This window comes from Podarcis liolepis, assembly GCF_965112155.1.
Source record: "Podarcis liolepis genome assembly, chromosome: 6".
NCBI lineage: Eukaryota > Metazoa > Chordata > Lepidosauria > Squamata > Lacertidae > Podarcis > Podarcis liolepis.
This window is the reverse complement of record NC_139559.1, coordinates 13,594,451-13,622,086: the sequence shown is the minus strand read 5'-3', so window position 1 is coordinate 13,622,086 and position 27,636 is coordinate 13,594,451. Positions and strand designations below refer to the sequence as shown.

Here is a 27,636-nt window from a genome sequence, read left to right as displayed (position 1 = left end):
GTTGCGAACGTGATCCGTGCAGGAGGCATGTTCGCAACCCGCAGTGTTCGCAACCCGCAGCGCCACATCTACACACGCGCAGGTTGCGATTCAGTGCTTCTGCGCATGTGCAACCACCGAAATCTGAAAGAAACCCATTCTGCTACTTCCGGGTTTCGGTCCGTAACACAAAAAACCACAACCTGAAGCATCTGTAACCTGAGGTATGACAGTACAGTTGTCTTAAGTTGCAGATAAATTCTCGAGGTTGCGAAAGTATTGTGCTGGCAACATCTTTCAAAACACAATAAAAATAAAGGATTTAAACTTTGTTGGCATACTTATTCCTTATATTTCTAGGGAAGATCAATCCAGCTAACACACAAACGGTTTAATGTTAATTGCAGTTCAAATAAAATTAGCTAAACACACAGGATATTATGTAAAGAAGCTTATAAATGCCATTACCAAGGATTGGACTGTAGAATCTGATTTTGGATAGTTCCTGAGCCTTTGCTAAACTGCCATGGTCCTCTGGGAGATTTGCGTGAGAGAATTATACAGCACCGGGTTGTATACGCATTTGCTTCCAACTTTGCATGAGAGAGAGACAGACAGAAGGATTAAGAGTGAATCAATGTCTCAAGCTATTAAAAGTAAATAATGGAAAGATTATAGTTCTAATCGCTACAGGGAAAAAGGGCAGGCAAAACAGACAGCGGATAATCCTTTTTGGAAGCTACTAGTTCTGCCTAACTGTTCAGAGACAGACATCATTTGCCGTTTGACATGCAAATTTTAATGTTTGGTGGTTCTCAGACGTTTTTGAGAAAAATAAAATTGAATGAGGTTTAAGCCTGCACATCGTAAGCAGTGAAAGCTTTCCGTTCCTCCTTGAATGGGAAAGTTTAGTTTATCTTTTAAATTTATTTATTTTGAAAAAGTCTAAAGTGTACTTGCATCCTAAAAATAGATTGCAGGGAGGGTGGTGTTGTGGTTAAGGACAGTAGCCCCATGGTTTGCTTTGGGTTTAGTTTCCCTAGTCTTAGTTGATGCAGATTTGATTAGTCTTACACTCTTTGGCCAGTTTTGCATGTTTTATTTTTTATCTTAAAGGGTATAACAGCATGGCATCCTATGTGGGCAGGTCCACCTGTTCATGCTTTAAATAAAACATTTGAAAGTGCAATCCTATGCATGTCTGCAGAGAGGGAAGTCCCATTGAGTTCAATGTGGCTTCTAGGTAAGTGGATTTTGGATTGACTGAGAAAAAGGACAAGTTTCTGAAATAGACTGAAGAAGAAAAAATGAAACTGCATCGCTTCTGTTAGAGACAGTGATGGCCACTAACCTAGATAGACAAATCCATGATGACAATGCAAATTCATGATGGCAATGCTTCTGAATACCAGTTGCTGGAAACCACAACAGGGGAGAGCACTCTTGTGCCAGAATCCTGCTTGTGAGCTTTTCACAGGCATCTGATTGGCTACTGTGAGAACAGATGCTGGGCTAGACTGACCATTGGCCTGATAAACAGGCTCTTCTTATGTTCTTCTTGCCATTTATGTACCATATTTTCCTCCAAGGAGCTCAAGGCAGTGTACATGATTCTCCACTACCCATTTTATCTTCACAACAGCCCTGAAAGGTGGGTTAGGCTAAGAGGCAGTGACTGGCCCAAGGTCACCCATTGAACTTCATGGTTGAATGGGGAATTCGAACCCTGGCCTCCCAAATCCTAGTCCAACACTCTGTCTAATGGTCCTTTTAAAGAGGATTGAATGGCTTCATGGAAATTAGTAGCCAAAATAATGAAAAATGGCATATTCAGAGGCAGTACACTCCTGATTTTCAGATGCAGTATGTAAACAATACAGAATGGCTGTTTCTATCAGGTCATGCTTGTGAATGACATAAATGGACATTCACAGGTGGCTGGCCAATATTAGAGCTAAAATGCTGGACTGGGTACCAGTTTGGTCTAAGGTGTCTTGAGGCATTTAATACTGGTGTACATTTATTCATGCTGCTGAATATTAAAATGCAGAAGAGTAAGTACTAACTCCCATATGCTGTGTTTATTGCTGCATAAAATGCTCTGCGTTATTTCACATTCTCTACCTCTATATTGATGTTTATTGATGCCCTTCTTCCCTTCCTTATTGCGGGAAGGTCTGTTTTGTTTTAAGAGGCAGAAATTAATTTCTCATGCCTTGTTTTTGACCCAGACACAGGAGAAGAGGGGGTTGGGAGAGAAGAACATTTTTCTTGTGTGCTTGTGTGTGTGTTAAAGAAATAGATGGAAAACAAGTGGCTTGGTAAGCGAGAAAATATTTTGTACTACCTTCCTTGGAGCTGAGATTTCTAGTGTAGCATTCAATTCAGTTCATCTGAATAAAGTTTGAATATTTTAGAATTTTGTATGGTTCCATATTAAACAACATTTATGCTGCATAAATTTAGAATTTTCCTCCTTTTTTCTGTGTGTATGTGTGTACAAAACCAGAGAAAATAAAACTTAATTTTGATCAGACTGCTCGCTGTACTATGTGGGGGAAAAACAGGAAATGAGACACACAGCCACCCAATGCCTTTGAGATGGGGAATTTTACTAGTCATACGCATTGGTGCAAAACCCTATTAATTTTTCCAAGATTAGTGTCAGTGTTCTGCGAATTCTTCCCCACTCCCATTTCCACTCTAATAAATTTTTCGGTAGTTTTGTTGACGCATTGCTTTTCATGGTCAGGCTAATATTTACGGGCACTTGGGGAGGAGCACATAAACCTAAAACATGTAATATAAAATTCACTGTGTTCCCTTGCCTGTGTTTGGCTTAAAAAAATAATTGTAATAAGTGAGAGTTGACTTTTTCAGTGTAGGCTGAAGCCCAAAAGGATTGCGCTGGAGTGCAATTACTTACCAATTTATTCACAGTTAGCCCATTTAAATTGCGTAATTTTCTCTATTGCTGCAATTTTTCCATGATTTTACACTCCTCTTCCTCCTTTCTCTTCTGCCTGTTTCACTTAATGCCTTCTTATCTACTTCCATTTCTTTTTGAAAATACATGGATTCTGTACCAATCTTTCAGGCCATTCCTAGGCCTTGATGCAACCTCCTACACTTTTAGCTGCCAAACTCCTTCTTCCTCTTTCTTTCCTTCCTAATTCCTCTTCTTCAGTCATAGGATTTCTGCAACTGCTATAGCCAATCAGCGTTGCCATTCTTTGTATTCTTGTGTACATATGTAAGCTTTCAGTGCTGTTTGGATTAACACTGAAGACTCATTTGGCAATTCCAGCAGAATGTAATCATTCTTGATGATTGAACTCTTCTTGGACTCTCAGGTGGAGGAAGGAAATGGTTGTGATGACATTGCTGGAACCAGTCTTGGGCATTACTGAATAGTTACATTTTCTCCCACCCTTCCTCCGAGCATCTTAGAGCTCCAATTTTATCATTGTTTTACTCCAATGAGCTACATTATTCAGTGGGGACTCATGACTCTTCACTGTCCCTTTTGGACATAATGCTAAATGAGTTTAGATTCTCCCTGAAGGAGTACTGTAGGTGTGTGGTTTGGCTCCTTGATCCAGCTCTGTCACTGAAGGTACAGGTGTCCTTAGTGAGTAGGGTGGAATCTTTTTGTTGTTGTTTAGTCGTTCAGTCGTGTCCGACTCTTCGTGACCCCATGGACCAGAGCACGCCAGGCACTCCTGTCTTCCACTGCCTCCCACAGTTTGGTCAGACTCATGCTGGTAGCTTCGAGAACACTATCCAACCATCTCGTCCTCTGTCGTCCCCTTTTCCTTGTGCCCTCCATCTTTCCCAGCATCAGGGTCTTTTCCAGGGAGTCTTCTCTTCTCATGAGGTGGCCAAAGTATTGGAGTCTCAGCTTCAGGATCTGTCCTTCCAGTGAGCAGGGTGGAATCTACACACATATAAAAACCATTCTGAAAATGCTTCCAAAAAAAAGCGTTTTAAAAAATACATTGAATTTTCCATTAGGCTCACCATTTAGTGTCACATTGTATATTTCACTTAAAACACACTTAAAATGTTTTATTTTGCAGCTGTATAGCAGCTCTATAGCTGAGTCCTAGGAGTGCCCTTTTTTCTTATTTCGGCAAGACAGTTGCGGTCCTTTCTGGATCAGGATAACTTGATCATAGTTGTTTGTGCACCAGTAACCTCATGTTTGGATTACTACAATGCTCTCTATGTGGGGTTTGGAGGCTGCAAGTGGTGCAGAACATGGCAGTTAGGTTGCTTGTGGGTGGGCATATAATCCCTGACTTTCAGAATTTGCACTGGTTGCCAATTTGCTAGCAGGTTGAGGGGATTGGTGCTAACATAGTTTTATAATTCCCCCTGTAAGTCAAGGCCAGGTTACTTGAGAAACCGCTTTATCTCTTATCAACCCAGTAAATTGCTGTGGTCTGTACGAGAGTTTCTCCTGCAAATTCTAAAGATCTCAGAAGCCCGCTCTGCAGTAACTCAGAGTAGGACTTTTAGTGCTGCTGCCCCTGTTCTGTGTAATGACATTCCTGCCGCAGTATGACTGGCACCTGCTACCTGCTCTTTCCAGAAACAGTTCACAACAGTTTTGTTCATTCAGTCTTTCCCAACTGATTGGGCTGGGTCTTTACCCATGAAGGTCCACTTGTCAGGGTTTTAGTCTTGTTTTAAATTTATTTTCTGTTACTGTGTTTTAACTTTTTAACTAATGTATGTTTAAATTGCCGAGAGACAGTGTTTTAGAAGGGAATTAATAAACTAATTGTGACAATAATAAGAAACAATAAACTATGGCTTAGAAGCATTACTATCTACACCAGAGCTTTCCAAATTTTTCATGTTGGTGAAACGCTTTTTAGACATGCATCATTTTGCGACACAGAAATTCAGTTTTACTTGCAAGCCGGAGGTTAAACTAACCCCTTTCCAGCTCTGGGAGGGGTGTGGGAAGCATTCGCGTGAAAACACCAACACACTGCAGTCAACACACTAATGTGTTGCGACACCCAGTTTATAAAGCTCTGATCTGCACTGTTCGTCTCCCTCTCTGATACTTTTTGGCATTTACTTATTTAAGAGCATCAAAATCTCTTAAGTGGTTTACATACGTGATAAATTAAAATCACTGATAAAATCAGATGTTTAAAAACAGGTTGAACAACTCTGCCCCCAAAACATAAATAAAAGTAGCAGTGTTAACAAATATGCATTATAAAATAATGTTACATATTAAAATACTGGTTAAATTTACATGTCTGGGTAGGCTTGCCTAGACAAAAAAGGTTTTACCAGGCACCGAAAACAGTGCAACAAGAAACCTATCTACACTGAAGCGCTGGTTCATTGTAAGTGTTTAACAAACATTATGTGGCTCTTGTAAAAGTGCCAGTTCTGAAGATCAAAGCATTGGAGTAGGCATATAATTGGTGAATGATGGTTTATTGTTGCAGAAACAAGCCTCGTTGAGCCTTTGGTTTGCTCATTCCTCCCCTTATGAGGAGGATTTTGGAAACTTTTGCTTCTACTTTTGCTTAACCGCACTTTAGCGTTAAGCCCAAAGCCATGGTTTATTATCCTTGCTTATTTGCCTAAACCACATTTAAGGTTAACCATACTTTGAGTTCAGTTAATTGAAAACGGAAGTGAAAACTAACAAGTTTCTATTTGCAGCCATATTGGAAGAAGTGCACAAGCCCAAAGTTAGTGCATTTTAGCACTTAGCCATAGTTTAGCATTGCCTCCAAACCAGATTACTGGCTGTGTCTCTTAAGTGAACTAGTGCATGCAAGTTGATTTGTGTGGTATAGCTGAAAGCTGCAGCTACTTTCGTTAAGTATATATGTTGACATAAAATGTCTTGTGAGGCCATTTGGGGGGTTTTTACATAGATAGATAGATCCATGTGGACTATATATGCAGCTTCTGGCTTTTTTTTCAGTTTTCCTTCTTCAATTCAGAACTCTTATTTCGTTGAGGCTGAAAGTGAGTTGTTGAAATATGGGAGGGGAGGAGGGGAAATCATCTGGTTTATTTCTTCAATTTTAATTAAAGTCATTTGGCTATCTTCCCCCTCTCTTCCATAATTCCACATCATGTCCTTATTTTTCTCTTTTCTTTCCAGTCCAGTCGTCCCCACGCGATTCTTGCCAGGTCTGGAGTAGACTCCCTTTTTACACTCCAGGACGTATTCCAAAATTATTTCGCTAATTCATTTAATATCATCATTAATATCATCATATCTTTTGGATATAAATTTAGGAAGTTTGTCACTCCAGTGAGGATATTGACGCTGCTTGTGTTGAGGTGTAAGTTGGGAAGCAATAATACAATACATACCATCCTCCTTCCTTCTCCTGGGATGCCCCTTCTCCTGCCCACCATGGCTGCTCTTTTTGTCTGAAGTGTGGGGTAAAAACACTTAAAACATGGGCAGGCAAACTAAGGCCCGGGAGCCAGATCCGGCCCAATCGCCTTCTAAATCTGGCCTGCGGACGGTCCGGGAATCAGCTTGTTTTTACATGAGTAGAATGTGTCCTTTTATTTAAAATGCATCTCTGGGTTATTTGTGGGGCACAGGAATTTGTTCACCCCCCCCCAATATAGTCTGGCCCCCCACAAGGTCTGAGGGAGAGTGGACCGGCCCCCTGCTGAAAAAGTTTGCTGACCCCTGATAGCTTCCATACGATCTTGAAAATGCTAAAGCATTCTTACGTTTTTGTTGCAGGAGGATTGTTCCATATGGACTGGCAAATTACAGGGGAAGTTTCAGAGGCAAAAGATCTACAGAGCGGCATCGTAAGAGCTTGCATTCATCAAAACAGCCTCCATTGCGCTGCTCTTGTGCAGACAGATGCGACAAGCAGTGTATGCACTTTTGCAGAAGGACCCAGAATGGCCAATGGTAAGATTGTTCATCTGTGACAGGGGTGAGAAGCCCTTTTTTTTTTGAGGAACGCCATACTGATGGTAGGTGGGGACAGAATTTATGGTGGATGGGGCTGTCCCCTCTCCTCTCTTGCACAGCCCCCTTTCCCTCATTTTCCCCTTCTTGCCACTTACATGAAATTAGCCCAAGGATAATGCATGTTGCACTCTCCTGTTTTATGGTATTTGTGTATCAAAAGGGAATTGAGAATAGCGTGGGTATAATTTTTCTCCCTCTCTCATATAAGAGAAACCAAATAATGCAGTAGCAACAGGAAGTAACTTTTCAGGAAGTACTTAATTCAGTGTACAGTCGTACCTTGGTTCTCGAACAGAATGTGTTTGGGGAGTCCGTTCGAGACTCCCGGAACCATTCGAAAACCAAGGCACAGCTTCTGATTGGCTTCAGAAGCGTCCTGCAGCCAATCAGAAGCCGCACCAGACACTCGGCTTCTGAAAATCGTTCGAAAACTGGAACACTCACTTCCGGGTTTCGATCGCTCGAGAGCCAATTTGTTCGGGAGCCAAGGCGTTGGAGATTCAAGGTACAGCTGTATAGAATTCCCTACCACAAATGTGATGATGGCCGTTAGCACTGTCCCCTTTCACATGCATCCACAGCTAGCTGCATCCTCATGGTTCAGATGGGTAAGAAAGGCCCATGCTTTATGCCACTGTTAATTCGTTTGAAATTGAGCTCATCCAGCTCAGTTGTTTGGTTTATTCACATTCAGAAGTGTTACGGATATCTATAATCTTAACACCTTACATGTGAGCTGTTGAGAATCATCTGGCTGTGACACCATTGGAAACGGAATAGTGGACTAGATGGATCCTTGCTATGATCCTACAAGGAAACTCAGATGTTTGTAATATAGCACAAGCACCAGAGTTTGTCCTAGATGAGTTTAGTGAATGGAAGAAACATGGAGAGGAGCCCTTAATATTTATTTGGGATGTAGCGTTGTGGAAATAGTGTCAAAAAAAGTCGTGCTCACTTGTCCAGTTAACTTGTTAAGCAGTTCTTGCTTTATTCTAGCATTCCTTAAAGGCAGACGCTGGAAAAGCAATGGGTATGTTTTGAACTTGTTATTTGAAAGAGACAATCTTTGGATCGTACAGTGGTACCTCAGGTTACAGACACTTCAAGTTACAGACTTCGCTAACCCAGAAATAGTACCTCGGGTTAAGAACTTTGCTTCAGGATGAGAACAGAAATCGCACGGCGGCAGCAGCGGGAGGCCCTATTAGCTAAAGTGGTACTTCAGGTTAAGAACAGTTTCAGGTTAAGAATGGACCTCTGGAACGAATTAACCCGAGGTACTGCTGCATTCAGTGCTAGTCCTACTAAGGGCAGACCCACTGAAATTAAGGAACATGTCTATTACTTTCAGTGGATCAACTCTTAGTGGTCTAGCATTGGCTACAACCCTTTATTTTTTTATAAAAAAACTTTTTGGATAATGGCCTCACAAGGTGGTTTTCAACAACAGATACAAATAATAGAATAAAATACAAAATGCAAATTAAAAACTGAAGGTAGATAAATATTTGGGATGAAGAGATGATGTGGTAATTTAAAAGCCCCAACTTTCTTTTCCATAGTAATAATGAGCAACTGAACAGCAGAGAAGAAACAGATCCCCATCGAGAAAAGGAGCATATATTTCACTCTGTAGCCCAGGAGAATTTTCAGCTTCTTCAAAGTGGAGAGGTGCAGTCTATGTTTTAATTATATTGTGCGCGTAAGTGGCTAAAACGTTTGGAGGGCAAGTTAATATTTTGATAATTGTCAAGTCTGTTAGTTTAAAGAAAAGGCCTAGAAGCAGGTAGCAGGCATGTTTCTACCTGATCATGTGCATATTTAAGGCACTTTTTCATCATCGCTGTTCTTCCAGCCAAAAAATGAAATTGGTTTGCCTCAAGGCAGAAATGTTGTATGCAAAATGTAAAGTGTTTTCTGTTGACTCAAATGTGCAACCAAACTCCACTCAATAGCTTTGTTTGGTGCAAACCAGAAAGCATAACCTAAAATAATTATTTTGTGATTTTAGAATTTTTAAATACTGTGTTATTAATAGAAACATATAGCACTTCTGAGTGTTCAAAGTGCTTCCTATACCTTATTTCAGTAAGCCTTACAAATGCCTTATAATAAGATGGATCAGTTTTATTACTCCTACAATTGAAGTTGGAGCAGGTACTAAGAAACAGGATCTTGCTCAAAGCCACCTACTGAGTTCATGGCAGAGATAACATTTCAGCCGTGGCAGGGGTTTCCCACTCCACATCTTGGTCTTTTTTTGATTCAATATGACCTAGTCTGAAAAATTAAGACTTGATGACAGCCAGCCAGTCACACTACCTCACGACCCAGCAGGGAACTGACACTGGGTTTCCGACGTGCACAGCTAACCTTCCAAACATTGCACTAGACCAGCGTTTCCCAAGCTAGTGCTCACATCATCTGGAGGGCACCAACCTGGGGAAGATGCCCCCTCCATCACACTAATTTCACTAATCTAGCTAGGTGGACCCAAGGGTAAGGGTAAAGGAACCCCTGACCATTAGGTCCAGTTGTGACCGACTCTGGGGTTGCGGCGCTCATCTTGCTTTATTGGCCGAGGGAGCCGGCGTACAGCTTCCGGGTCATGTGGCCAGCATGACTAAGCTGCTTCTGGCGAACTAGAAAAGCGCACAGAAACGCCGTTTACCTTCCTGCCGGAGCAGTACCTATTTATCTACTTGCACTTTGACGTGCTTTCGAACTGCTAGGTTGGCAGGAGCAGGGACCGAGCAATGGGAGCTCACCCCGTCGTGGGGATTCGAACCGCCGACCTTCTGATCGGCAAGCCCTAGGCTCTGTGGTTTAACCCACAGCGCCACCTGCGTACATTACACTAACTTCATGTCTGTGGGATTATTCCTGAATGAAGTAAGTAGAACTCCATCCAGCTGGAGACTGGGCCATATCCAAGCCCCTACCCTAAGGTCTAAGGAATATGCTGGCCCACGCAGATATGAAAGATGTGTGTGAAGATAGTGGCAGCAATTGCAGTAGGACTTGCTGGCAGCTCATTTTGAAGATGGGTGGGGGAGGCTTGCTGCAGCACCCTCCCTTCCCTGCTCAGAGCTGACCTACTTTAAAACTAGTTGTGGACTAAGGCACTATGATAACTAAAAGCAGTTCCTTCCATACTATGATGCTTACTCCGATTCCATTCTCTTTGCTAGAATGGTAGTTGATTTTTGTGGTAACATATGGCTAATAGTTCTCAGAAATTTAATTTTCTGCCTGTTGCCCAAACATTTCCTGGCGCTGCTTACTACATTTCTGGGTATATATATTTATAAATGAAGAATTATTCCACAGCAAATGGCGCAAAAGTTGCATAAGCATTCTGTTCATAGTTTGTTCCTGAAAAGCCCATGTCATCAATCAAAACAGCAACAAATTGGTTTGTGTGGGGGAAATTGGAGCCAAGTCTTGTCTTGCAGTAACCACCAGAAATGAGCTGGATGGCTTGACAACACTTTGCTTTGCAGTATGTCCAGACACCTGGTAAATATATATTTTTCTTGAAGTCTTGTATGGAGCAGGGGTCTTGTGGGATCTGTAGCTGATCTGTGTAGACATCACATTGAGGAAAGCAGCTCTAACCACTCCACCACACAGGCTCTCAGTGCTTGTTTCATTTATTTATAAAATAACCCTTGCTTTTGGCCCTTAAAAATAATAATGGTTTCAGAATACAAAACAAAATTTCAACAGCATTTGGAAAAGCCTTTCATTGTGCATTTTTCTTCCACAGGTATGAAGTTGAGTACCTACCTACCTAAGATATGAAACTCACTGAAGATGAACAAATGTTCAAGACTCTCAAATGGATTATCTACCTGCAGGTGCTTCCTTTTCCTGAACTGATGCAATCTTGAAAGTGGACAATATACCTGCCTGGAGGAAGTGTTACTGAACTGCAATGCTCTGGCTAATGTCTTGCTTGAGTCTTATACACCCCACATGATGGTGACATCCATGATGGCATCCATCAATTTTGGAAGGCAACATTTTCGCTGTTTATGGTCCCAAGAACAGCCCCCACTGGCTAAAAAAGAAAAAAAATAAAGATTCAAAGAGTGAAAAACTTTCCTACTCTGTCAAGATGCGGGACAGGAAAAAAGAATGTTTCACTTGTTTGCTTGTCATATGTATGAATGTCCAGCTTTTCGCATGCAGTTGTCATGGGACAAGTTGGGACATTGGAACAGTACCTGTATTTGATATTCTGGTCACTTTTTTATTTTATAAAAGGCACCCTTTTCTCCATAATGTTGTTCAAACCTGTCTTCCTATTGTAATCTCAGTGGTGAAGAAATGTAAATGACAATATCTATGCAGATTGAATATGAATGGCTAATATTAATATAATTATAACATATAGCAAGCTAACAGTATACTGGGAGTATTTCATAGGCTATTGGATTTAGGCACCAATTATTCCTGCACTGAAATGGAATTTTACAACAGATCTACTGGATAGATGTTGAGAGAGAAGAACACTAGTTTATCCGTCCTATTCACTCTGCTGCCCCGGGGTGAAGAAATTCTGAAACATTAAAAATGCATTTGAAGGACATTCAAAGCCATATATTAGCCCTTAATTCAAATTGCTAGAAGGACTGGCTGGGAAAATACTGTGATGGGAACTGTTAATTGCAATTATGAAAGTTCATTTTTGAGGAACAGACAAAGCAGAAGAATTGGATCTATTTCTACACAATCAATGGATGGCCTTTTTGAATTAGTTGGGTGCATGTTAAGAAGACTGCGGAAGAACATTCACCCAGTGTTTGCTAATCAGAAAGAGGAAAAAGACATTCATTACTGATAGTTGAGAATCTTTCAAAGGATACTTTCATAAGAATGGATTTTTCTTTAAAAGTCTATTATTTTACAAGAACATAGTTCTGGAGACCACAGTTAAGACTGTAGGCTGAACTGATGAACTTTTGGGCTTATTCAGAAAACGTGCAAATCCCCAAACCAGCTATATAAAATTTGCAAAATAAGTAACGGACATTGTTTTCAGCAAGAAAGGAAGAGATCTTTTGTCTATATTATATATATATATAGTATATATATATGAATATATTACATAAATAAATTATTCTACTTATAAAAGTAAAACACCTCTCTCCATTATCACATATATACTAGTTTTCTATTTTCCTGGCCCAATTTGGTGTATTTTGTTGAGATGTAGTCTATTTATTGTACTGGCAAATAGCTTTTCTTACTGTGTGTGTTTCTTTTAGTTAACTCAGTGGAGAAATCAATCTTGTTTCAAGGAACTAACCTTTTATTATGAGGTAGATTGGTATCTGAGGTATATGTGGTATATTTTAATAACCACAGATTTCTTTTAGAAAGTCACAATGTGTGTGTGCAATGTGAGCATATGAAACTTTGTAAATCAGGCCCATGTCGTACAGAATAAGGCCCAAATCCAGCTGCAGCTTTGCCCGCTTCCAATTGTAAGCAAAAGAAAAATGATGCTCTTCATGTACAGTGGTGCCTCGCAAGACGAAAAGAATCTGTTCTGTGATTCTCTTCGTCTAGCGGTTTTTTCGTCTTGCGAAGCAAGCCCATTGACGGATTAGCGCTTTTAGCGGCTTTTAGCGGCTTATCTGCTGATCGGATCAGCTGATAAGTGGCTTAGCGGCTTAGAAAAGGGGGGGGGAGGAAAAAAACCCCGCAGGAACTCGCAAGGCATTTTCGTCTTGCGAAGCAAGCCCATAGGAGATTCGTTTTGCGAAGCACCTCCAAAACGGTAAACTCTTTCGTCTAGCAAGTTTTCCGTCTTGCGAGGCATTCGTCTTGCGGGGCACCACTGTACTTCATGCATATGTTATTCTATCGCTATTTTCTACAGACTCTGAAAATGCAGAAAGGTACACAAATCTTTCATCTGGCAAACCCTCAGCCCCACCCCAGTCAGTGACTTCATAGCGTTTGAGTTCATGCAGTCTCTATCCAGAAAGTCCTTCATCCTAGACAGTAACCTTATCATGGAATATAACTGTCCACAAGGTGTGTCAGTGTGGATCCAACAGTTCTGGACCTCAGACTATCATCTAGAGTCATGGTAGTCAACTCAGTGTCTTCCAATATTTTAGACTACAACTCCCATGAGCATTGTCCAGCATGGCTCATGGTCAGTGATGATGGGAGTTGTAGTAGCTCCTGAGAACAAGTTGATCATCTTTGACCTAAATGCTAGGCGCTGGATATGTCGCTTGTGTGCTTACCTCTTTCAAAAAATCTAGCTGTCTTCTGGAATAGACACATAGGAAGTTTGACACTGTTGTAAGGATACTTAGGCAGCTGAGTATTTTCTATCACAACAATTAAATCTTTTGACCATATGTAAAATGTGCCAAAAAAATGTCCAACATTATGGCCCCAAATTTCTCCAGTATGTGGCCTTCAACATATAAAGAAATCTGTGTCATCAGGTAATGGAATTAAATACATGTCAATGGTTTAATCAGAATATCAGTTTCCCCAAGGTTCCTTACACTCCCAAATGGTTTGATAGGGGTTCCTATAGACAATGGAAATCCATTTTCTGTAATCTAGGCATTAATTAGTGTAGCAAAAGATCTAATTGAGCAAATATGGTGTTTCCAAGCCAGGTAATTAGTTATACTTGCATCACATAAGAAGAACGGAGACTCAAATTTAGTTGTGATTAATTTATTCTGTTAAGTTTGATGAGGATCAATGATGAGATTAAACTGGCTCTTTATTGAGCCTAGGTAAATACAGGTCAAAACTTGCTTCAACTCCTGTGGAATCTGTTTTCAATTTTAACTTATGGATTGTAGCAAATTTCTGCGGTTTGTTTAGTTTGGCCTTGTCAGATTGCTACCCACCTCTACTTGAGTAACTTCACAACAACATATTGCAAAATAAAAGGTTTGTGAATACCCAGATGATATTAATCTCAATATTTTAGGCTACAAGTTCTTTGCATCACACTTGATTAAGCCTAAATTACCAGCAGCCATGGCAACTTTCAGCTTTGGGTACGGATTCTGCTGTTGAGTGCCAAGCGCTTTTGAAGATGGTGTTATGTGGTGGTGCTGCTTCTGGGAACCTTGGCCAAATCATGGTTCTGGTACATAAAGTCTTATTATCAGTCACATAATTAAAGCCAAAACTGCAAACATTAAAAAAAAAAAGTTGCAAAACTTCTCTAGCGACTGTTGGGAATAAAGTATGCTTTTTAAAAATAAAGTGTTATTAGCTTCTCCATAAAACGTCTAAAGTAAGCAAAAAGTTAAAATAGCCTTGTTGGTGATGTCACAGATGCTAGCCAACAGGCCCTTTTAAAAGTCAGCTTTCCTTCAGTTCAAACTGATCTAAGTCCGCCCCCCTTCCCCATTTCCAGAATTCATCCCAGTACATTTTTTGAAGGGTAGTGACAGAGCTATCCAATTATTTCCATCCTTCTTAAAACGTTAGGCTGAGTCATAAAGAGAAATTGTAGAACTTTCTGTTGAACAAATATATGCCTAGTTTTGATTTAGCCAAAAGGAATGCCAGTTTGTTAACCCTGGCTCCTGTTAAATGAGATAAATATGAAGCTGAGTAGATTTAGTCTGCATCTGAATGAGTAGCTGAGCAAGAAATTTCAAGGGATGCCATGTCTGTAGACAAACGCCAATGGTAAAAACCCACAAAGTGATTGAAACATGATTCTCTTCATTGCTTCTGGGTTAGTGATGCTTCTGCCTGTGCAGTTTATCAGCCAAGTTTCTGAAGGATGCAACACTTGCCGCATTACAGGGCCATAATTCATTTTGTCTTGGATATGAATGGATCAAAGGCATCTGAAACAGTTCAAAGCACAGTGATTGGCTGCAGCTTTGCGATTGCCTTCCAACTATTTATTTGATGCAGGGAAACTAAACTAATAAAGACTCTTCCGTACCAGTAACATATTTGATTCCTTCGCAGGCTAGCCACAAACAGGCTGAAGAAAGTTATTTTGGCTCTTCAACCGCATGATGTAGGCCTAGCGGTGCTCATTTCAATTTGGATTTGTAGCTCTGTTGAGGGATGAACTATAGTTCCCAGGAGTCATTGTGGGGTGGGTAGGTGCTTTAAAAGGCACAATGGCCAGTATCTCGCTGTAAGTGGCTGGAGGACTATTTCTTCTTTTTGCCCCAAGTGGGGAGGGGGCATATTAGTCCAAACCTCACCGGAAAGTGATCCGTCTATGACACAGAAACATAGAAAGCTGCCTTATACTGCATCTGACCATTGCTCCATCCAACTCTGTATTGTGTACATATCAACTGGCACTGGCTTTCCAGGAGTTCAGATGGGACATTCCCAGCCCAATCTGAAGATACCAAGGGTTGAACATAGGACCTTCTTAATGCAAAGCAGATGCTCACCCCTCCTGGCCATTGGATTACTCCTAGTTTGTCCTGTAGTAAAAACCAGACCAAGGACATAACTGACTATGTGTGGACCTACGATCAATGTATTGAGGCAGTCCAGTGGTTGACGTATTGCCCATGCATCTCTGAGCTGGACCTGATTTTTTTTTTAAGAATTTTTTTTTATTGTTAAAATAGTTCATCATTAATACACATATATTACAGATATACAAGCATACAAACATACATTTCATACAATCCTTAAATGTATTCAAACATACTTACACTCAATCCCACAAATAATTCCTTTTCCCATCACCATCCACCACCCCTCACCCCACCTTTGTGTTAGACTTCCAATCTACTCAATTGCAATTTCTTTCCACTTCTATTACTTTCTTTCACACACCTTTAGCCTAATTTCATACTTCTTCTTCTATTACACATTGTTATCCATCTTATTCAGTATTTCAGTGTTTGAAACGGAACTTGTTTATTCTAATAGGAGTTCTGATTTTTTGATATGGTTTTGCAAAAAATGCCTGAAAAAATGAAAAATGCCTGAAAAAATGACAAGCTAAAATCCCACAGTTCTCCAAAGCACACTTGAAGACTGTCTGTAACACATGAATCAGGGCAAGCGGTATCTGCCGGTCACCCAACACTTGATAACAGCCCCTCACATCTGGCACCCAGCCAGATTGGTTTCCCAGTGATTATGATGGAACCCCTGTGGTCAGTTGCGACTCCTCTGACCCTCTGATCTGGCCAAGTACCTAATAGGGCACAACTGGCTTACCCGCTCAGGCCTCTGTAATGCATGCCAGCCCAGCCCCCTCATGCATGATCAGATCCTGGCTGAGCAATGTTTTATTATGGACCGACTCGGTATTCACCAGCAACACCACCAGATTTGAAGGGTAAGCCAGCATGACTACTCAAGGCTACTTGTAGGAGAGGGAAATAGGAACCAATTGCCTATGCTCTCCCCTCTGATGGTAAAAGTCACCCTGAGATCCCATTGTTGTTGTTTAGTCGTGTCCGACTCTTCATGACCCCATGGACCAGAGCACGCCAGGCACTCCTGTCTTCCACTGCCTCCTGCAGTTTGGTCAAACTCCTGCTGGTAGCTTCGAGAACACTGTCCAACCATCTTGTCCTCTGTCATCCCCTTCTCCTTGTGCCCTCAATCTTTCCCAGCATCAGGGTCTTTTCCAGGGAGTCTTCTCTTCTCATGAGGTGGCCAAAGTATTGGCGCCTCAACTTCAGGCTCTGTCCTTCCAGGGAGCACTCAGGGCTGATTTCCTTAAGAATGGATAGGTTTGATCTTCTTGCAGTCCATGGGACTCTCAAGAGTCTCCTCCAGCATCATAATTCAAAAGCATCAATTCTTCGGCGATCAGCCTTCTTTATGGTCCAACTCTCACTTCCATACATCACTACTGGGAAAACCATAGCTTTAACTATACGGACCTTTGTTGGCAAGGTGATAGCTCTGCTTTTTAAGATGCTGTCTTGACATCATCTAAGATCCCATACTCCCCATATTAACCCAGATCAAAAGGCCTGGGAAAATTACAACGTCTTTTAGTAGTGCCGAAAGGACACCAAGGCGGATGCCAGTTGCACCTGTCTAGGAGAGCAGAGATGAGAGGGCCTTTTCTCCAGTAACCACACCTCACTAGGATTACTAAACAAACAACACTTTTCAGATTGTGGGGTTGGAAAAGTACTTCCAAATGTAGCAGAAAACAAAACATCAAAAGGGAACTGGGTCCTTTTGGTCATTTCCCCAAATCTTGAATTCCATCCCTCTTTGAAAGGTTTTGATGCTCAGGTGTAATGCTTAGAGGGCCCGTCCCAACTGATAAGATTTTCTTAGTGCCTCCATAGTATGGGTTTGTGTGCATTTTACAGGGCAATTGCATTATCATCAGTAAAAAGCTGAGGTTAAATTGCTTGAGGATTATTTATGGAAACCTATTTCCCTGTACTTATGTATCTAGTGCCAAGATCTTGTGAGATTTGCTGTAGCCTATTAGAAGCAGTGTTAGAGCAGAACAATCAGCATTCTGAAGGAGCAACACAGTGCAAGCTCATTGATCCCAGGGATCGCAAGAATCAATGCTGCTAACAGAGTTTACTGACCCCATATATATAATAAAATCAAAGAGTTGGAAGGGACAAGGAGGGTCATGCAATCCAACTTCCTACAAATCAGGAATATTTTGCCCAATGTGGGGCTCAAACCCATGACTTTAAGATTAAGAGTCCCATGCTTTATCATCCAAGCTATTTCAGATGGTAATCTCAGCAAGTAAATATCAAGGTGATAGACCCACCATTTTACCGGGGCTGGCTACAAATAAAAATCAGGTATCTATAAGCATGAAAAGGTTGGTTAAGTAAAGGGAACTAAGGAAGACGGTTCAATGTCTGAAAGAATGCTTGAGAGGGCCTGATCCTGCCCATCAGCTCATGGAATTCCCTGCCTTTAAAGCCTCCTCTCTCTGGGTTCTGAGGCTGCCCTGTGCTAAAACAAAACAAAACAAAACAAAACACCATGAAACTCTCTGGTCCAGGAAATTTGGGTCAGAATAAAGCTCCAAAGAGTGTAATCTCAGCCACTATTAATCTGAGTAAACTAACACAAAAGTGTTTCCTGACCAACGGAACAATGTGCCACCCCTGTGGACTTTAAAACTTCTTAATCCCTTTGTTAGAATCTGCTACGGCAGCAGTCAAGGAAAATGTTGAATACACAGAACAAGATCTGTTTCTGTAGCTATGCTGAAAAGAGATTAGAAATACATCTCTCTCTATGTATGGAAAAGGTTTATAGAACAGCAAAATCTTTCAGGATTAAGTGGTTTACAATATACCAGGCAATTTAAACAAAGAATATTGAAACTCTCTGTTTACATTATCTTGGTATTTTACTGAGCTGCTTTTTTTTTTTTAAAAAAAGCACTTTCTTCTAATGAAAGCTCTACTTGCAGTGTGTTTGTGTGTTTGAGGAGCAGGGGAGAAGAGGAAGGGAACATTTGGGTTGTCCTGTATTTCCAAAGCTTCTTAAATAATAAATTGGCAACACCTAGGCCACTTTTCACACTATACAATTAAAGCACTATGGTACCACTTTAAACAGCCATAGCTTACCCCAAAGAATTCTGGGAGCTGTAGTTTGTTAAGGGTGATGAGACATATTGGGAGACCCCTATTCTCCCCACAGAGCTGCAATTTTCAGAGTGGTTTAACAGCCAATCCTTCTTCTGAGAGAACGCTGAGAATTGTAGCCCTGTGAGATATCCCTACTCTATATGTGGACAGGTACTATGAAGCAGGGATGGCCCCACTGGCAGATCTACATTTGGGGACGCCCCTTCTCAACCAGCAATGAGTTCTGGGTAACCACTGTTATCTTCTTCAGTGGGGTTATTCCATGACAGAGCACCACACCTTTACAACATCTGTGCTACTGATGGTTCGGAGAGTGAAGAACAGTTGCAAGAGAAGGGAAACAGAGGTCAGGCTGGTGGAGGCTTCCACATCTCCCTCTCCTGCCCCAGGACCAGAAGAGGATTGAAGAGGGAGGAGCAGAAGCAAATAATAATAATAATAATAATAATAATAATAATAATAATAATAATAATAATTTATTATACCCCGCCCATTTGGCTGGGCTTCCCCAGCCACTCTGGGTGGCTTTCAACAAAATATTAAAGTACAGTAATGCATCAAACATTAAAAGCTTCCCTAAACAGGGCTGCCTTCAGATGCCTTCTAAAAGTCTGGTAGTTGTTGTTCTCTTTGACGTCTAGTGGGAGGGCGTTCCACTTCCGAGAAGGCCCTCTGCCTGGTTCCCTGTAACTTGGCTTCTCGCAGCGAGGGAACTGCCAGAAGGCCCTTGGAGCTGGACCTCACCGTGGAACGGTGGAGATGCTCAGATATACTGGACCGAGGCCGTTTAGGGCTGTAGGTTACACGCAGGTGGAGTCTTTATCTGCTTAGGATAGGGGAGATACGTAAGCTGAGGTTTTGAAGCTGAGTAGCAACAGGGAGTCAGTAGTGGGGATGGTGAGGCAAAAGACCCTGGGCCCAAGCACACATGCCTATTGTATAAAGGTGCAAAGCCCTTCTTTCTCACCCTGTGAAACATAAATGAGCAGAGATTTTTTTAAAACTGGGCAACGGCGCGCCACCCGCTCATGACCCCCTAGCCTTCCCCAATCTCCTTCCCCCTTCCCCCTTCATTTTGACAGATCAGGGGAGGCTCGGGAGTCACAGGCAGGCGGCCGTTGCCCAGGAGCAGCCAGCCTGGTAGTGCAGTTAGCTCTGGCTGGCTTCAGGAGCTGCTCGCTGCCATTGGGCCCGCCATTTTTCCTGAGCCACAGCAGCGAGCAGTGAGCAGCTCCTGAAGCCAGCCAGAGCCAACTGCGCTACCAGGCTGGCTCCGGGCTGCTGAGGCTGCCGCTGCCACGTTTCCAGGGGACAGATTTGCAAATCTGGGGACATTTTGGGGATGGAATTTGTCCGGGGACAGATTTGCAAATCCGGGGACTGTCCCCAGGGACGTCTGGTAACCCTAGACTAAAGGATACTATGCTTTTCCCTAACTTGCAGGTGCTCTTTTGACAATACAGAGTTAATTCCTCCCCCTGGTCATTCCTTACCTGTCATCACCATGATAACTACCTCCAGTTCCTCAAGTGGTGGTTGCTGCAGAGGAAGGGCAGTATTTTCTGTTTTGTCTTGGGCAGCAAAACGCCCTGGGCTGACCCTGCTATGAATTCATTTCAGCAAAAGGAACTATTGACATGGACGCCGGTGGCTGACAGGGTCTCTATAGCACAAGTCTGACTATATCCTTATGGCACAAATATCTCTGGAGTTAGTTATTGCAGAAAAAATGACACATATGTTAACTGTTCTCCAAGAGACAGGAAGTTCCTGGTCATTTCTATTCAGTACAGTGGGATTTTATTTCATATAGTTTAGGTTCAGATTTTCATGTATCACTCCCAACCATCTAGAGAAATAAGGTTGCTATTATTTTAGTTTTGGTGGTGTTAAATAAAAATGTGTTCAGGTTTTGGATGCTCTGCCTTTAGTTGGATATATTGTTGAATTTTTGTTATTCTTGTCTCCATAATAATTTGAAAACTAATAAAATATAATTTTTAAAAAGATAATTTTGGAATGGGATTATTTTATTGTCCCGTCACAACTATTCAAACGTAAACTCCCTGCTCCTGTATTAAGCTGTTTACACTGCTGCTTCTTTAATCAGAACTGGAAACGATCAAAATGAAAGAATAATTTGTGCAAAAAGTTCGCTAAACAATAATAAACTTGTCCCAAGATCTCAGAATGGCGCCCTGACTGAGACACTGAAAACAAAACAGAAGCCCATCCACAAGTACAATGACGGAAAATGTTCGTATAACCTTGCATCAAAACAGGGAACCAACAAAAACACCGATAAACATCAGCATTTAAATCCAGCATTTCAAGCTAAGCTATTAGTTCCACATGGAGGAGGGAGCAAATTCTACAGAGTAGCCTGTATCTGTTTCTTATAAAATATAAAGCATTTTGGGCCTTTCAGAATTTCGCCAACTCAGTATGGAATTGATTAATGAATTAGAGTCAGTTAATTACAATTGGGCTTAAAAGGCCATTTAGTCCTGAAACATCAGAACTGTATTAACCCAGTATTCTGCTTCCATCAGCAGCCAGCCAGAAGTTTGCAAACTGGGTACTTTTTGCCATTTTCTTGATAGAGTTAGCATATAGCCAGTCAACCTATTTTTGAGATACGGAAAGACTTGTGCTGGATTTACTTCGTCAGGCCATTTATTTTGAGGGTACATATATTGAAGACCACAATATCAATTGATGGCATGGCTTTGGGAATAAGGCATTGCAGATCTTACAACACAGCTAGGACTTTCATCTGGTGTCAATGGAGTTGAATCACAATCCCACTACAAGCAAGCAACTGTTGGCTAATCAAGTGATGACATGAACCAGCTTTCAGTAAGCGGTTAAGTGGGTAAGAAACCAGCTTCTTGGAGGAAGACGGGATGCCTGGGGCAATGCCTGCCTTCAAAAAGACAAGGACTGATATTAACCAGCACTCCAGTACAAAACAGGAGCCTGGTGAAACGAAGACTTTTTTCTATCAGCCAGCAGCCAGCCCTACTAAAAGCACAACATAAAATCTGGACCTGCTGCAAGGGGAGGCAGGGACTGACAGTTTACCTTGTGGGAAGACAAGGTCTGGGCCCTTGCAACCCCTCACTCAGAATGCTGAGCACTGGGTCACAAAATAATAATGCAAATAAGAATAGGATGTGTCACATGCCAGTAGTGATGTTATGGGAATTGCCCAGTTGGTGCCTGTGATATCTGCATAAGTATCCACAGTCCAGACAGCTGTGGACTGTGAGATACTGAGATACTGAGAGCCAGTGTGGTGTAGTGGTTAAGAGTGATAGACTCGTAATCTGGAGAACCGGGTTCACATCTCCGCTCCCCCACATTCAGCTGCTGGGTAACCTTGGGCCAGTCATACTTCTTTGAAGTCTCTCAGCCCCACTCACCTCACAGAGTGTTTGTTGTGGGGGAGGAAGGGAAAGGAGAATGTTAGCCGCTCTGAGACTCCTTCGGGTAGTGATAAAGCGGGATATCAAATCCAAATTCTTCTCCTCATATAATTGCAACGGTCTTTTTAGCTGGGGCAATTTTCTTTTCTAAGCAACAATATAGCACAGTTCGACTGTTGGGAGCAAAGAAAACAGGTATGGCCCAAATAGATGGAGTTCTTTGTGAAAAGTTCTTTGGATTTCATGCATCAACTGTGCTTTTAATGTTGCAAACTGATTGTCTAGCAAAAGTTCTAGAAACCTAATGCCATTTAGAGTAAGCATATTAAACTTAGGCAGTGCTGAATTTTAATGCATTTAAAATGGAAAATATCTCAGGGAAAATTCTTCCACCAGTGTGCAATTCTACCCCCAAGAAAACCAGTGGTGAAATCCCCAATGTATATTAAGGCAGCAGGATAGCAGGCCAGGAGGTATGTCTGCTGTGTTAAGTCGGCTACAAACTCACATCTGGCTGATGAACTTGCGAGACCTTGTTGAAGTGAAACCCAGGGGAGCCTTTTGCGGAACATACTCTCAGATAAAAGCGGAGCTTTGCTATAAAGCAAACAGCCCTCAGGGCCAGTAAATTTGCAACAGCCTAGACATGAATGAAACATGCTCCAGGAAAATGTGTGAAGAATGTCAATGGTCAAAGGTTTTTAAGGAAGAGTTATTGCACGCTACTGAGCTCTGATAGAGCTCGTTATCACAAAAAATGACATTTTCTGTATTTGGCATGTCAAGACAAAGGAAGGCTGCAGTCCAAGGAAGAGGAAGATTCACATAGTGAAAAATCACAGATGTGAACAAAGATAGGGTAGGCAAACTTCAGGCTTCTGAGATCTACAGTGGTACCTTGGGTTACATACTCTTCAGGTTACATACGCTTCAGGTTACAAACTCCATTAACCCAGAAATAGTACCTCGGGTTAAGAACATTGCTTCAGGATGAGAACAGAAATCCTGCTCCGGCGGCACGGCAGCAGCAGGAGGCCCCATTAGCTAAAGTGGTGCTTCAGGTTAAGAACAGTTTCAGGTTAAGAATGGACCTCCGGAACGAATTAAGTACTTAACCCGAGGTACCACTGTACTTAGTTTTCCACTAGAACCCCAAGATCTACCAACCACAGCCAGCAAAAGACAAATGTGGCAATTAAAAACCAGGGTGCCTCTGAGCATATTCTGAGCATAGTAGTAGTAATAGTAATAATAATAATAATAATAATAATAATAATAATAATAATAATAATTTATTATTTATACCCTGCCCATCTGGCTGGGCTTCCCCAGCCACTCTGGGCGGCTTCCAAAAGAATATTAAAATACTATAATACATCAAACATTAAAAGCTTCCTGAAACAGGGCTGCCTTCAGATGTCTTCTAAAAGCCTGGTAGTTGTTGTTCTCTTTGACATCTGGTGGGAGGGTGTTCCACAGGGAAGGCGCCACTACCGAGAAGGCCCTCTGCCTGCTTCCCTGTAACCTGGTTTCTCGCAATGAGGGAACTGCCAGAAGGCCCTCGGTGCTGGACCTCAGTGTCCGGGTAGAACGATGGGGGTGGAGACGCTCCTTCAGAGCACTTTATTTCCACTGAGAGAAATGATTGGCGCTTTCTGCACCTCCATTAGCTTTCTTAATTTCAGCAGTCCAATTTAGCTGGGAAAAGCCATTCGGTTGTTGCCATGTTTAAAGCAACTGGGAGTTGGAAACTCTTGTCAAGCTGCTATAAATCAACCAATAGATCCCACCCAATCTTTTCCCCACCCCTGCTCTAAGTAATCTACAGATATACCTTAGAAGTGGTAACTTGGGCTAAAAGGATGGAGAGAAAAAGATGGAAGAAGAACCATCAGCTATGATTGCTGCGGTTATTGGAACTGGAGCACAATACCTTGTGGAGGGTCCCTGCTTCCCAATCCCTGTTTTAATCAGAACAACAATAAAGGAACAGTTCAGTGCAATGTGAGCCAGTGTGGTGTAGTGGTTAAGAGCGGTAGTCACGTAATCTGGGAAACCGGGTTCGTGTCTCCGCTCCTCCACATGCAGCTGCTTGGGCCAGTCACACTTCTGTGAAGTCTCTCAGCCCCACTCACCTCACAGAGTGTTTGTTGTGGTGGAGGAAGGGAAAGGAGAATGTTAGCCGCTTTGAGACTCCTGGAGGGGAGTGAAAGGCGGGATATCAAATCCAAACTCTTCTTCTTCTTCTTCAATGTAGCTCCACTGTTTCCACAACGTCCAAATACTGTTAGTAATAAAAAAATGCAAATAAGCAGGAGTGAACTGGACAGAAGGTTGTGCAAATACAGTTATACTATAAGGAGGGCACTCCAGAGACTGAGGTTTGGAAAAAAGTAGTTTTTCCCAGATAGATATTCATATCAATTTACCATAGTTACTGTTGTGCAAGATAAGATCCTCTAACAGAAGAGCAGTTTTAAAAAAGGCAACATACAATTAAGGATAAAAGGCTGCCAGTTGCATAAAGCAAGACTCCCCCTATCTCAACTCGGCTTTGTCTCATTTTCTTAATTTATTTTGTCTGCTCCAAGATGAAATACAGTTGGCTTTGCCGGACTGGGTTTTCTAGTATGTGTGAGTTCCCAGCTACTGGTATAGTTTTGGTCAAAGCTACAGGGCAGCTGTTTTGGACATGACTAAAAAAAGGAGAAGAAAAGGAGGACGGAGGGGCAGACAGTATGAACAAATTGGCTTTCGCTTTTGTCTGGTCTGAGACTGATCTTGTATTCCCCCTCGCTCAACAACAGGGAGATGTACTAGATCAGTTCCAAGCAAGACAGAAGTATGGGGAGGAGAAAATGCAAGTGCATTGAATTGCTGGTCCTGTTTTTCTCCTCTTTTGTCCCAGCTGAAATGGATCTGACTCAAGTCCCCTTTTTATGTCTCTGCCACTCTTCCCTGCCTTTCATCTGGTGCCAGGGCTAGAGTCAGCCACCCTTTGTCTCCCACCTCACCTTGATCTCATTTTATATCTTGAAAGGGTATATAGTAGAACCCAGAGGTGCTCAGATTGGAGGCTGGCAACTCAGAGTTTGGTGGCCACTTGAGAAAGGAGAACAACACTGGACAGATCTATTGTTGTTTAGTCGTTTAGTCGTGTCTGACTCTTCGTGACCCCATGGACCAGAGCACGCCAGGCACTCCTGTCTTCCACTGCCCCCTGCAGTTTGGTCAAACTCATGTTAATAGCTTCGAGAACACAGTCCAACCATCTCATCATCTGCTGTCCCCTTCTCCTTTTGCCCTCCATCTTTCCCAACATCAGGGTCTTTTCCAGGGAGTCTTCTCTTCTTATGAGGTGGCCAAAGTATTGGAGCCTCAGCTTCAGGATCTGTCCTTCCAGTGAGCACTCAGGGCTGATTTCCTTCGGAATGGATAGGTTTGATCTTCTTGCAGTCCATGGCAGCTCATAGTAGAGAGTTTTGACTAAACGTGATCCACCTGGAGCAGGAATCGGCAAGCCACTCCAGTATCCCTCCCAAGAAAACTCCATGGACAAAGACAACAGGACTGATCTATTAACTCCCTCCAAAGTTGCCCAGCTCATACACAGCCCTTCAACAAGACAGATGCAAAAGATCATAAAAGAGATAAAAGCACCTACATGCTTTAAAAAATGTATTTTGTTTCACTGTGCTTATCACACCAGAGGAAATGTGTTAACTTCACAGGAATGAAGCCAGAATTTAACACCTTCTGATGTCAATTTATCATGTCACGGGTTAGCTGCAGGTCAAGCTACTTAGTATTTTAAAGGTGAAAGAAGTTAGGACACCAAAATAGGCATGATAACAAATGGTATGGATTTTGAAAGCAGAGGGAGCAGATTCCCAGGACCTACACTAGCAACTGACAAAGCTGACCATTTTACTTTTTCTCAGTATCTCATTTTCCCAGTCTTTCTGTATCAGTTTGCCATTTAAAAAAAGGTCACCATGAAAATTCACCAGCATTTTAGTAGGAATTTCTCCTAATACACATATTTTTGTTTCAGGTTTTGCTTAATATACACAGTTTTCCAAGCAATAATCTCTAATAAAATTCATGTTTAGATTTTATTTTATGCTCACATTTCCCAATGTACATATTTTTTCTAGCCTTTTTTGTTGGAAAACTGCACCACAAAATTAAGAAAAGTGCAAATTTCAAAGGATAGCTGTGTTTTGGTTCACGTATAGTTTTGGGAATTGTGAATTAGTTCAGTTCACATTAAAATGCAAAGTGAATTGACTTTCTCCCTCCCCTGACACTAAACCACATTGCATGTTGTGCTTTGATAGACTAAGCAGCCATGTAAGTATGGTGTTTGTCCCCATACTACAGAAACCATAACATTGAAGCTTGCCAGCACCATGGAAATAGGAGACAGGGTCTCAAATGGACAGAGCTTCCTGTAATTTGAACCCCTTTTCAGAGCTCTGAAGATAAAACATTCAAAGAATGTAGGCTACAAACCATGAAAACTGGAGCACTTGGATTTAAGATGACGTCTCAGGAGAGTTGCCCTGGATTATTTGGTTTTCAGAACCACATTATTTGGTTTTGACTTAACTCTTAAGGTTGTTTCACACAGTTTCTCCTGCAAGTGAGCAATTACAGCCTGTCTTTGGCAAGGAGGTGCCAACTATTGCACGGGGGAAATACTAATATGAAGCAGATGGTTACAGCCAGCATCAAGTTCCATCAACATGGTACCACTTTTCTCAACATCCACAATCATTAGACTCATGATGGTAGTTATATTTCCATCCAGACCAATTCAAATGAATGTTTCTTTATATAAAGATTTACATATTGTGCCCTGCACTCTCATTTCACTTGGGAGGCCTTAAAAAATTAGAACAATGAAAACCAACGCAACGTCTAAAAATCCTCTTCAGACCAGCAAATAATGAAGCTGCAAAATCAGTGTTAGCAGCAGAAACCAGCCTAGTCGTAAAAAGCACAGCAGAAGAAAGACTGGAATTCCTCAGATGTAAGTGGAAGTGACCGGCAAAAAGCTTGCAAAAATTAGTTACATTGAAATCCCATTGAAATTAGCAGGACTTCAGTTAGCTGTTGCTAATGTGTCCTACTGATTTCAACGGGACTGAAGACTGACAAACTGCAGCTCAACCAGGACTCGTAGATCTCATTTCTAAAGCCACATGTGTGGCTGCTTGCAGTCTGAAGGCAAGATGACAGTCAATGTGGCAAGTTGATCGTCACTGCCCAAGCAAAGAGTTTCTTGGACGGATGGAGATAAGCCCACAGTCAACAGCTTCATAAGTCCAGGTGGGACCCAACTGACCCCTTCAGTTGACTCCTGCTGACCTTATACCTTCAATACCAACCTTAGGCCATCTTCAGGGTGACAATGAAATACATCAGAAACAAGAGGTGTACCTAAGGTCCCTTGTGCCCTTAGGAAGGAGCTATATTGCTACCCCTCACCCCAGAAAAAAATTATTTTACTGCACACCTTTGTGCCACAGTGCGAGAAGGATGGAAAGTTTCTCTTGCATTTGATCTCACCACAACAGCTGAAGTGTGTTACCATGCACATAGACACCAGACACTCCATAGTCTGATGGGTGATTTTTGTGCCCCA

At 41.9% G+C, this 27,636-nt stretch overlaps 1 protein-coding gene and 2 long non-coding RNA genes across 3 annotated transcripts in view; all 3 read left to right on the top strand.

Moving 5' to 3' along the window:
* The window catches only part of EDN3 (endothelin 3), a 527,748-nt gene extending 515,633 nt beyond the window's left edge, over positions 1–12,115 (top strand). The window contains exons 6-8 of the mRNA XM_083507772.1: positions 6,728–6,904; positions 8,533–8,672; positions 10,740–12,115. Coding sequence (XP_083363898.1) covers positions 6,728–6,904; positions 8,533–8,659 — 304 coding nt within the window. The 3' untranslated portion in view covers positions 8,660–8,672; positions 10,740–12,115. The remainder of the gene's footprint in view (positions 1–6,727; positions 6,905–8,532; positions 8,673–10,739) is intronic.
* Positions 1–27,636, top strand: part of LOC310708929 — a 135,083-nt gene that overhangs the window by 42,233 nt on the left and 65,214 nt on the right. The window lies entirely within an intron of this gene.
* LOC310708941 lies at positions 6,911–8,368 on the top strand. The gene is made up of 2 exons (XR_014527238.1): positions 6,911–8,051; positions 8,264–8,368. It is a non-coding gene; the product is annotated as an uncharacterized lncRNA (long non-coding RNA).